General features: G+C 41.3%; 1 protein-coding gene across 8 annotated transcripts in view; it reads right to left on the bottom strand.

Annotated features, from left to right (window-relative positions):
* LOC103141884 (cyclin-dependent kinase 17-like) overlaps window positions 1-12515 on the bottom strand; it is a 64753-nt gene that overhangs the window by 9075 nt on the left and 43163 nt on the right. For 4 of the 8 annotated variants that reach the window (XM_016674102.1, XM_016674107.1, XM_016674106.1 and 1 more), the window contains 12 exons: window positions 6587-6643; window positions 6383-6497; window positions 6151-6245; window positions 6005-6067; window positions 5504-5627; window positions 4755-4875; window positions 4103-4200; window positions 3892-3997; window positions 3694-3736; window positions 3514-3604; window positions 3350-3427; window positions 2523-2644 (listed from right to left, as the gene is read on the bottom strand). In XM_016674102.1, the coding sequence (XP_016529588.1) occupies window positions 2541-2644; window positions 3350-3427; window positions 3514-3604; window positions 3694-3736; window positions 3892-3997; window positions 4103-4200; window positions 4755-4875; window positions 5504-5627; window positions 6005-6067; window positions 6151-6245; window positions 6383-6497; window positions 6587-6643 (1095 nt within the window). In that variant the 3' untranslated portion in view covers window positions 2523-2540. Of the gene's footprint in view, window positions 1-2051; window positions 2099-2522; window positions 2645-3349; window positions 3428-3513; window positions 3605-3693; window positions 3737-3891; window positions 3998-4102; window positions 4201-4754; window positions 4876-5503; window positions 5628-6004; window positions 6068-6150; window positions 6246-6382; window positions 6498-6586; window positions 6644-12515 lie in introns of all 8 variants that reach the window. The other 4 variants (XM_016674103.1, XM_016674108.1, XM_016674105.1 and 1 more) reach the window with 3 other exon arrangements.

Genomic DNA, 12515 nt, shown 5'->3' with positions numbered 1-12515 from the left:
CCCCACTCAAGTTGACATTTTACTAAATGTTTCTCCTTCGCTCCCTCCTTCGTTTCCCCACCACCCACCCCTCTTAATGATAAGTCAGCCCCCCACCTTCTCTCCTTCTTCTTCGAACCCCTTCTAATTATACTCTAGCCCCCCCAGTCCGCCACCGTTCCCTCGGCCCCCCATTCTGACTCTTCGGTACGCTCTACCCACTTTGCTCTGACTAACAGCGGATGACTAAAGGTTTCCAGTATTCTCGGATCCAAAACTTGTCAGCACTCTTAAGGCCATAATCATCCACTCCCGTAAGTTTTGAAGTTCTGGTGAAGAACGCATCCAGTTTTGACGCTTCTGACAACGTGTCACTCCGTTGGTAAGAAAAAATCCTTTTAACACTGTTAGGCATGAGGACTCAAAGGTCTGTCCAGACTAGGAGCTAGGTCCTGACTCGGAGACAGGTCTTAACTCTGAGGCAGGTCCTGACTCGGAGACAGGTCCTGTCTCAGAGGCAGGTCCTAACTCACAGATCTGTCCTGACTCGGAGGCAGGTCCTGACTCGGAGACAGGTCCTAACTCTGAGGCAGGTCCTAACTCTGAGGCAGGTCCTGAGTCGGAGGCAGGTCCTGTCTTGGAGGCAGGTCCTGACTTGGAGACAGGTCCTGACTTGGAGACAGGTCCTGTCTCAGAAGCAGGTCCTGACTCGGAGGCAGGTCCTAACTCTGACGCAGGTCCTGTCTCGTAGGCAGGTCCTGTCTCAGAGATCTGTCTTGACTCTGAGGCAGGTCTTGCCTCAGATGGCTGTCATCACTCTGAGACAGGTCCTGACTCGGAGGTAGGTCCTGACTCTGAGGCAGGTCCTGACTCAGAGGCAGGTCCTGTCTCGTAGGCAGGTCCTGACTCGGGGGCAGGTCCTGTCTCGGATGCAGGTCCTGACTCGGAGACAGGTCCTACCTCTGAGACAGGTCCTGACTCGGACGCAGGTCCTGTCTCGTAGGCAGGTCCTGTCTCAGAAACAGGTCCTAACTCGGAGGCAGGCCCTGACTCTGAGGCAGGTCCTGACTCGCAGGCAGGCCGTGACTCTGAGGCAGGTCCTGACTTGGAGGTAGGTCCTGTCTCGGATGCAGGTCCTGACTCGGAGNAATAGGACACCCTGTACTAACCCCATATAAAAATAAGCTAATATCAAATTTGAGTGTAAGAATGAACCATTTTCCTAAAGGTGAAAGCTACATCAACTTTTCAGTCTTTTTTTTTTTTTTTTTGCTCTTTTCAGTTTAGGTGGTAAAAAAAAAATTAAGCTTAGTCTTTCAAAAAGATAAAGTGACATGGTAAAAAAGAAATATATGTGAATGAATTATTTACAAATACTTTCTAGAAATGGATTACTTCAGTGTCTTACATAGTCAACGCACAACTATCAATGCTGGGTTAATAAAATAGTCATACTATAAAAGTAAATCGCTGCCATCCAAATCATAAATACTAAATGAATAAACTTATATGCAGAATAGTGTCAACAAACATTGGTAACTTATATTGATTGGTTTCTTCAGATTAAGTGTACCTTACAAACTGGTTTCTTTTTTAAACATTTCAGTTATAAAACAACAGTAATAGTGTCAACTTCCTCTAAACACTAGACTTTCTATCAGTTTTTAACCTAGCTACTTGAATTTGCTTAACTTTTTTTAATGGTGGGTAGGTGATCATTTGGGGGGGAAAAAAACCTGGATCATATAAAAGCTAAGAAGCCATTTTTGACTTTGCTTTATGTTGCACATACAGAATCCCAATAGAACGACTTTGAAATTTGTGGTTTTAGTGTGAAAAAAATGTGGAGAAGCTCAATGGGTATGCACACTTTTGCAAGGCCTTGTACTAAGTGTACATGCATTTCAATCACAGCAAAGAAAACCTCCTCTGTTATTTGTGTCATAGAGTTTCTCTAACAGTTGCCCATACTTACCAGCGCTTGCAAAACACAACAACAAAGCATCAAAACACACATTTCCATGCTAATAAAGACAAAAAACAAATCCATTCTTCATAAAATCTAAACTTACAGACTCATGAAAATGCTAATTCTCCCGCTGAAGAAACCTAAACAGGACTGCAAATGAAAACAGTCAAGCAATAACCAGATTTCTGATTACTCCTTTTATACCACAGCTTTACCGAATCCCAAAATAAGCACTGCCAAGTGGCTCACTTAGAAAAAGGAAACTGAGACGACGCTTCTAGGTTCAGGGCTTAAAAGTGTGGCAAGATACAGTAGATGAGAGAAGGGATATAAAACAGCAGAGAAAAACCTCTTTCAAGAAAACAATTAAAACGGTGAAAAACCTCAAGGTGACAAACATCTCAGAGAATGGAATAAGAGAACAAAACGTGATGGGAAACAGTAATGTAGTGTGGTGTAAGGTGCACATAAAGTCAGTTTGCAACAAAGACAAGGTGCTGAAAGAAGAAGAAATGCCAAACAGCAACAGGAGAAGTGAATAGAAGACAGTCTGAGAGGAAGAGACAGTATTTACCAGATTGTTAGGGCCCATTCAGCCAGTGGAAGTGGAGGAGAGATTGTGACTCTGAGCCCTGGGATTGGCTGCCTCTCTCTGGAAGTACTGCGAGGGTGCAGAGCCTAGCTTATGGGCCACTGCTTTTTTAAGGGTCAGGGAACGGGGAAGGTTGGGAATATTGAGGTGTTATGGAGGAGTTTAAGGCGGGAACACAGGGGAGGTTAGAGAAAGGATTAAGGCAAAGATGAGCAGAGCAGAAGAAGAGCGCATGGGTACCAAAGAGAAAAGACGGTTTACTTGAACAGGACAAAAAGACAGCAAAAGGTAAAACAAAATGCGCAAACACAGACTGAGACTAAAAGACAGAAAAATGTTGGAACCGTTATCTATTATTGACGTTTTACGTTTTTGCTAGGTTTTGAACCAAATTTAGAAACTAAAGATGACTACAAAATGCCATACATATAAAACTGAATTGCTAATGTGCATAGCAAAAACTGTGTTTGAAAGATTAATGAAGAGAGTAGAGCTGAAGTTGTGTAACAAGCCTTTACAGTTACTCATAGTCAGTCAAAATTTCAGAAAGCCAATGCTTACTATACACTTTGTGCCTCTTTGTGATTGATAAATATTGATATTTAGGGTTTTAGAGGATGGACCTTGTGAAGAAGAACTGTTTTGTGACAAGACCACACAGTGTTATGACACACAACAGAAAGGCAACACTTACAGAGAAAAAGGAAAGCGAAGAGGAGAGAGACAGGGAACAAGTCCTGTTGTCCTAGTTAAGCAAAGGTGTCCTAAATGTTGGTCTTTCCTTCCTCTGTTTGTTATCGGGGACTTACTTGATTCTGGGTGAAGTGAGGACCTCTTCCCTGGATCTTTATGCAGCTGGATGCCTTTTATGGAGAAGAGGGAAGCAGCTAAAAACACAAAGACACAGAAAAGCGTGATGAGACAGTTTTTGTTGAAAGCCATTGAATATTCAGTTCATAATATTAGCACTCACTGTCAGGCAACGATTGAACGTGCTCTCCCAGAGTTCTGAAATACGGGTGTCTTAGTGCCTCCTCAGCTGACACACGATTCTTTGCTTCAAACTGGTGATAAAGAGACAGGGATGCTAATTATTTATCCTTACTTTTCTTAGACTGCCTCACCTTCATCAATAAAAAGAAAGGTACTTCACCTGTAAGAGCTTTAACAGCAAGTCAAGACCATCACTGTCTATCCTGTGACAGAGAGAGAAGAAAAAGGAGGGTGAGACGAGGGTACGTGAGCTCCTGATTAGATCTGGCAAAAATCCTTTCAAACAAATCTAACACTTCATCTTTTCATATCACAAGAACTTTAACAAGAAGTACACAGGTTGTCTTAGTCAGAGTACCTGGGTGCGTGGTTGACAATGGGTTCAGCATGGTAACGGGGGAAACTGTACGTTTTAAACTGTTCACTTGTCGTTATTCCGGGCCATGTCGCTTCTGTGGGAGTACCTATTGGAGGGAAAAATTAATAGTCAACAAGGGGCGTACTCAATCAAAAACATAAAATGACGAGGCAAAACAAATAAAAATATCCGGATCTGATGGATTTCCCACCAAGAATACGAAATATGAGGTGCAGTTCATCCTCCACAGTCGATCCAGGGAACAGCGGTCTGCCTGTGATCATTTCATAGAAGATGCAGCCAACACCCCTGGAAGAGTAAGATAAAATACAGTTCAGGTAAGAATTAGAGCACGCAAGGCAAAACGCACAGAACGTCACATATGAGTCAGCATTAATGTGTTAGGTGAGAGAAATAGGCTTTAATGCGAAGCCTTATGAATCTTGCATGATGCAGCTAACTGTAGAGCATGACATTTTGATACTATTGTACGCTTTGTCTATTAGCAAACACTATGCGTCTCAACAGTGCAGCCTCTGGGAAAATAAACCAGACACAGATGAACACCAACAGGAAGAGTACCGGTAATAAAACCTTAGATTTTGACACCAAATATGTCTACATGTGCAGAAAACATCTGATCATTTGAAAAATTTCGTTTAAGGGAACCACCATTTACGGTACCTATCACCGCGAAACTAATAACACCGCCGTGAGAAAGGAAAAGTAAACAATAGCATGTTCTTCTTCTGACTACGTTTCAACTTTTAAAGTCTTGAAACTTATCTGCAATAGAGAAAAAAAGAATAGACTAAAAACAAACAGTAAGTATCAGTATTTGTTGAGCTGATATGTTTTCTCACCACATATCAATAGGTGTGGAGTACTCAGTCGAGCCCAGGAGAACATCTGGGGGTCGGTACCATAACGTCACAACTTCATTTGAGTACGTCTTTGTGGGGACAGACTTGGCCCGAGCCAAACCTAAATGGAAACACAATTTCTTTCATAAAATATTTTCGCAACTTACAAAAACAATATTGCTCAAAAAAATGTCTTGACCTTTATATACCCTTATGAATATGTTTTAAATTTGAAGTGTTTGGAGATGAGTTTCATCACATTTTAAGTCAGTGTGTCACCTTCCATGTTTTACCAGAGGGGGGCAGTGTTGGGCAGATATCTAACAACCAGTTCATTCTGAACGTGGAGGAGGTGAGCCTACTGTAGTAGACTGTCAGGTCTGAGAAATAGTCTCAATTTAAGAAGCAAAAATTGTGGGTTTCACAATAATAGTCTCATTGTTAATCTTCAAACTCTGGTGACAATGAAACACAACAAAATACATTTTCATTAGTACTAATAAAGGGTTATTTGTTCTGATTCAAAGGAAGTTTATGTCATTCAGCCACATAACAACATAACCAAGGGAAAAGCATTTTTTTTCTTAAGTAAAAACATTGTAATTACGTCTGGGAATTCAACAAATTTAAATGTTGAATCCTCAAACTTTATTTGAGGATTTTGGGTTTTTTTTTTACAAGTAAAAGTTCAGTGAGTTCAAACAGCGGCAGACCACATTCTGCTTGTAGACAGTTAAATGGTGCCTTACCAAAATCTGCCAACTTGAGCTCTCCTTTCTCGTTGATGAGCAAGTTCTGGGGTTTGAGGTCTCTGTGGAGAACCTTCCTTCTGTGGCAGTAGGCTAGACCTCTTAGAAGCTGGAATAAGAAGATCTGAAAGAGGCAAAAGGAATATATGACTTAATGTAGTTACAAAAAAAAATAGGCGGTATGAGCGGAGATATTGTTCTCCCCTTCGTAACCTAAAATACTTCCATTAAAACAATATATACCTCTAGATATAACTGCAATGGAATAATCAAGAAGCAATTAATAATTAAAGTACAATTTAATCACATTAATTAAGAATCTTAATTGACTTCACTGTATTAGTTCCCTGATTCTCATTATAATGGAAAACCCGTGCGAGCATTTTTGACCCATTTTTTCCTCAGACAAAAAAGGAAGCGCTCTTCCTTCTGTAATAGAAATGGGTTTTCTTTTTAAGTCATGCTGTTATGTACCCAACGGATGCAAAACCTGGAAGCTACCTTGACGTTGTGAATACTCATGATGCTCCCACAGTCATCCATATATTGCTTGAGATCTTTTTCCTGTTAAAGGTGGCAGGAAGACGCATTAAGGTTATGAACATCGCTTTCCGTAAAACACACTGTGCAGATTAGCAGGTACCTACCAGATACTCAAACACCAGAGTGAGGCACTTGTCAGTGTGGATGATGTCATGGAGGGTGACAATATTGGCGTGTTTCAAGTCTTTCAGCAGAGACACTTAAAAGAAGAAACAAAATGAGACATTAGAACTTACACTGACATCGCTTTTACAGCAATTAAGTCAATTCTTCTTCTTCTTAACATGTAGTGTTTATGTTAGGGGTAGCATGAATGTTTTGATTGGAGTGCAGTACCTTCTCTTATGGCGGTGCAGGGAGCTCCTTCCTCATGCTCCAGGCGTATCTCTTTCAGAGCTACCAAATTGTCTGTCAGCTTGCTTCGGCCTTTAAACACTGTAGCGTAGGTGCCCTGCACACATGGAAAGCGCGAGTGCATTTGTGAAATCTAAAATCTGAGAGCCGAATATCGATTGAACTCATTTTCATTATTGATCTAACCTCGCCCAGCTTGTCCAGTTTGATGTACGTCTCAAGTTTCCCAAAGCCAATTTCAGACTACAGGAGGACAGAAAAGATGGGTTAAGTCAGGCTGATTCACTGGATCTTGTCACGTTGTCTCTGTGCCAGTTTGGATCCGTTTTCCGTGCATCTCATTTGCAGGTAAAGCAAGCCTTTAGCAGTTCATTACGCTAATTGTCTCTTGAAATCCTCTGTGTCATGGTTGTTGGACGTAAAATCCTATAAGCTATGTCTGGGAAGAATCTGAGTCACTAAGCCCAGTTTTAATACATAGGTACATTTGTGCCTAATTAAAAGTGCAACCTCTTGAAGACCTGCCATCAACACAAATCTTCATAAAGTTAAACCATTTTTGTCAAGAAAAATAAACACTCAGTGGCAACTTTTTCAGGTAAACTTTCCACATACTCAACTGAAACCCTATGTTGCACAAAAACTGCCCTAATTCTTCATGCCATAGATAAAATCTGGTAACTATGCTGGCCATTGGGAACACCGATATGTTCATGACACCAGTTTGGAATGACTTTGGATTCATTACATGGTGCATTGACCTGCTACAATCAAAAGATGAGTATACGGCAGTCATAAAAACGATGAACATGATCAGGAGCTCAGGTAAGTTGTGTCATTTAAACTGTAATTAGCTTGCACTAACCAGACAAAGTGTGCCAACAAAATATCTTCTCCCCATTGCACCACCAGCCTGAATACAAAATAGGATGCTTTCATATGTACATACCACCTTAATGTCACAGCTAAAATCAAAACTCATCAGACAAAAGAAAGTTTTCCAATTTGTCATTGTCCACAGAACCGCCGACGCCATTCTGGTTGTGCGTGAAAGTCTCAGGAAATCGTCAGCCTGTGAGGTACCGTCAACATTGCCACTTTCAATTTCTCTTTAATTCCCTTTCTTCACCATTCTGATGCTCAATTTGAACTTCAGCAAATCATCTTTATCAACTGCAGGTCTTGAAGACATGTGACTGGCTGATTTACTATTTGTGTGAACAAGCAATTGAACAGCTATACCTAAAAAAAATTCTGATGAGTGTAATTATTTATTGTAACATGTATATTTTCAGCCTTCTACATATTTAAAGAAATTAGACTAAATAGAAACAAATATGTGAAAATAGTTACCGTAGGTTTTTAAACCATTTCTATAGAGAGTATTTTCTCCATCAGAGTAAACTCTGGATGAATCCTGTCTTGAGTTGATATCCAACAGGTTCGACTCTCGCTGTACGTCACCCCCGAGTTTCCAGGGCATGAATTATTAATAGAAAAGGCTATGTCAAGCCGTGACAGCCACAGGCATGTCAGGGTGTATCCTTCTGCCTCTTGTTTACTTGTCTCTGTCAAACATATTTAAACCATGTTTTAATTGTTTGTGCAACAAACCCCACTATCCCATCGGAGCATGCATGTGGATGCCAGGTCAGTGCATGCATTTGTACTTATGCAGGGGGGAGGAATATCCATTGACCAACTTAGCTGATGAAGCATGTGATCTCTGTAAGGGGAGTGGCAACATTTTAGCAAGTTCAGAAACAGGAACAGAACGAAACAAATGATTGGGATTAGTGCATACTGCCATGCATAACTTAGCTAATTTAATCAAATTTGCAATAGAATGCAGTTCTTTTGTACCTGTTGGCAATGACTGTGACTTTGTGAACCTATGTCTTGGTATCCGCCCCAAATATAATTCCATTGTGCATCAATGCACAAAACAAGGTCTATAAAGTTATACCTACGAACATTTGGTGTGGAACTACTTGACCGGTCTGTAAAAAGTCTTGACTTCAACTAGAAGATCTGCGGGCTAAATTACAGCGCCGGCTCTGAGCCAGACCTTCTCCTCCGACAGCAGTGTCTGACCTCACAAATGCACTACTCAAATATCACTCTCCCATAAATACGCTAATAAACCTTGTGGAAAGGTTTCCCAGAAGAGCTGGAAGGTGTTCTCAGGTGCACTGGGTGGGTCGACTTCATATAAAACTCTACAGATTATGAATTAGAAATACTTCAAGCTCTAATGTGAGTTAGTTAGTGACTCTCCTTCTGGATGAGAGTCATTTTCATGAGTAAAATTCAACCTATAAGGAAAAAAACCGACATTAACACCACGTTGTCTCAGTCTAACCCTATTTCAATCCTATACTACAAGTAATAGTAATTTAAAAATCCATAATGGCTCTTGTCTACTTCAAGTATCCCTAAAACCAAGACAGACTAAGCTTTTTGCATCAAACCTACTTTCTTCAAATGGTCTGCCCTCTGAGTACTTAATGCTTTGTGCACTTGCAAGCAGTGAGTGAGTGAGTGAGTGAGTGAGTATGCACTTGCTTGCATATGCTTTCGATGTCATCGAGTTCATTTCTTTCCTAACGCTTCAGTGAGCTTACTCAGCAGAACTAGGTCAGAACAAGTTTTAGAGGCAAAATTAAACTAACGGGAAAATATGAGCACGAGCTTTGCATGAGTCTGTGCAGGGACAGTGGAGGCTGATGTACAGAGAGGAACCTCAAGCAGGAAACGCCAGAGCTGAAACGTCTGCAGCTCTGACGAAAATGTGTACTGAGAAGAAAACTCCATTAATTCAACAACATTTCATTTGCAATTACGGTTCTTTTATGCGCTGCTTGTAAGAAAGCTCAATGCTGTGAGAGAGATGGATCGAGAGTGTTTGAGTGGGAGAGAGAAAATGACGGCTTTCTGCAAAGAGAAGTGGAGGATGGCAATGAGAGGCGAGAGTAAAGAAAAGCCCTTTTATTAACATGACAAGCCCAGGTCATGTTAGAACATTGCTATAAACAAGTTGCAAACTCCCTAATACTACAGAACAGTTTTAGAAATNGCTGCTAACGGGTCCGGAACCCTGGTACCCGTTACACTCTCAAAGGAGAGCAGAAGAGGATTTTTAGATCTTTGCTGAGGTAGATGATAAAATCGGCTTCACATGTATCGGCGGATCACCAATCTTTGAAATTAAGAAAATTGGGGATGATTAATTGGTGCACACCTAACATGCATAAGTACACAAATATGTTCTTGTGAAAATAAAAACACACTGACTTTTACATATTTGTGAAAATAAAGTCACCATGGCGTGACTTTATGTTTGAGACAGATAATCAGTGAAAATATCAATCTCCTCCACAGATTATCTCTCGTGCAATACTGTCATGACACATTGACAGTTTCAACAAATATGTAAAAAAATAATATTTATCATTAAAGTTAGATAGTTCAGCATTTAACATTATTGGAAAGACACAGATAAAAAAATGTGTATGTTTTAGAAAAAAACTCATACATTATAAATTTAAATTAAAGGTTTACCAGGTTGGGTATAACAAAAACAAATGCACACACCTATTATAAAGATGTGTAATTGCTTGGCAGGTAAAATTCAGGAGTGTCTGGACGCAGCTGTTGAAGAGAGAAAACAAAATGTCCATATAAAGAGACAATATAAACACCAAAACATGCAAGTCTTCCAATAATTAAATGAAATCAACAGAAAAGTACTATTTATAGTAGGTAGTTTTTAAGATAAGCTACAAGTAACCCATAATATGAGGTTGCAAGCAGACATATTAGTAAAAACTTCCAATTGCAAAAAAATATATATATTTTGCACACGTCAGGTTTTTTTTATCCTCAGAAATGTTTATTTCTTTTTTTCCTATTTCAGAAACAGGAAAATTAGCTATCTGTATGTACAATCCACTGACTTACAACATGACACAAGAAGCTTCTGACCCACTGTAACAGTTTATAAACCATTAACTCAGCACGCTTGATTAGCGCACCATTCTATCCTAACATGCAACAAATTTAACGCTGGCTGAAACGCCGGCTAAAATTAAACAACAAACAAACAAAAGAACCGAAGGAGGAAAGCGAAGTTGGAGAGGTCGGGGAGATCTGAAACTACCGTTTCTTAACCATTCATGCTAACCATTCATGTCGCAATATTTACAGGAAAATAATTATTTTCCTGTAAATATTGCCCCCGGTCCAACAGTCGTGTCTCCCCCCGAACCCTCCACGTCATCTCTTTCCTACGTTCGTCTGTCCCCTGAGCTAACGGTCAAACCCAAACCTTGACAGGTATAATCTGGACATGGAAACTATATTTACCGAAGCTAAATGACCACCTGCATCCATGTTAACAACTGGGACATTTTAAAAAAGCACAACTGCGACAAGCAGCATTGCGACATGAATGGTTAGCTTTCACGCGCACATTTTAATTTGAAAAAAAAACAAAAAAACTGAATACATAACCATCGAGAAACAGCAGGCGCAAATCGTGACACCACACCTATCGTGGCACTTCCGGTGTTAGGTGTCATTAGAGCCGTTTTCGCACTGGAAGGATCTGAACGGAACGGTTTCAAAGTAGGGCCGACCGTGTTTGCATTAGAACTTCCGACCGGTTCCACCCGGCCCCTTGGAACAACAAGGGCTGTGTTTCCAATCGAGCCGGCCAAGCGGTTCTGCTTAGAATCAGCAGCTGATTGGCCGCTGGTTGTTATGGAGTCAGACGTTGATTTTCCTTTGACAGCTGGCTCTCACTAAACTGTGTTTTATTTTGATGAGCAGCAAAATTAAATCCATGTCATCCATTGTTGAGTTGTCGTTGTAGTAACTGTTCTTCTTCTTTATTATATTGGCAGTTGGCAAACAACCAACTCAAACCCCAAACTGAAGCCCAGATATCTGATGCTACCACCACCATAGCTTCAGTAAATAAAAACAACAAGGTTGTTCTGGAACAATCTTCAAAAGAATAAAAAGACTTTTAGAAGAATTGGTTTAAATAGTGAGTTATACAGTTACACACTGCCACCAGATGTCAGAGTGACATATTGTTAAAAATATTTTACAAAAGAAAACTGTGAAAAGAAACCAACCAGTTGTTTCCATGAGTTCATACTGTTAAGTTTTAAAATATTTACCATTAGCTTGCTTTTCACCCTATTTGTTTATCTGTACTTTATTATTTGTGATATGATGAACTTCATTTATTGTCCACTGTTTCTGTGTTTGTAAAAATTTCTTGTTAAGGTCCTGACTCACAAGCAGGTCCTACCTCTGAGGCAGGCCCTGACTCGGAGGCAGGTGCTGTCTCGGAGACAGGTCCTGACTCAGAGATCTCTCCAGACTCTGAATGCAGGTCCTGTCTCTGACGTAGGTCCTGACTCACAAGCAGGCCCTGACTTGGAGGCAGGTCCTGTCTCAGATGTCTGTCCAGACTCGGAGGCAGGTCCTGTCTCAGATGTCTGTCCAGACTCTGAGGCAGGTCCTGTCTCGTAGGCAGGTCCTGACTCGGAGACAGGTCCTATCTCAGAGATCTGTCCTGACTCTGAGGCAGGTCTTGTCTTAGATGTCTGTCCTCACTCTGAGACAGGTCCTGACTCTGAGGCAGGTCCTGACTCAGAAGCGGGTCCTGACTCGGAGGCAGGTCCTGTCTCGTAGGCAGGTCCTGACACGGGGGCAGGTCCTGTCTCGGAGACAGGTCCTGACTCAGATGTCTGTCCTGACTCGGAGGTAGGTTCTTTCTCAGATGTCTGTCCTGACTCAGAGATAGGTCCTAACTCTGAGGCAGGCCCTGACTCGGAGGCAGGTTCTGTCTTGGAGACAGGTCCTGACTCAGAGATCTCTCCAGACTCTGATGCAGGTCCTGTCTCAGAAGTAGGTCCTGTATCACAAGCAGGCCCTGAATAGGAGGAAGGTCCTGTCTCAGATGTCTGTCCTGACTCAGAGATCTCTCCAGACTCTGATGCAGGTCCTGTCTCGGAGGTAGGTCCTGACTCACAAGCAGGCCCTGACTCGGAGGCAGGTGCTGTCTCAGATGTCTGTCCAGACTCGGAGGCAGGTCCTGTCT

This window comes from Poecilia formosa, unplaced genomic scaffold (assembly GCF_000485575.1).
Source record: "Poecilia formosa unplaced genomic scaffold, Poecilia_formosa-5.1.2 Scaffold90, whole genome shotgun sequence".
Taxonomy (NCBI): Eukaryota; Metazoa; Chordata; class Actinopteri; order Cyprinodontiformes; family Poeciliidae; genus Poecilia; species Poecilia formosa.
This window is presented reverse-complemented; position numbering and strand designations above follow the sequence as displayed.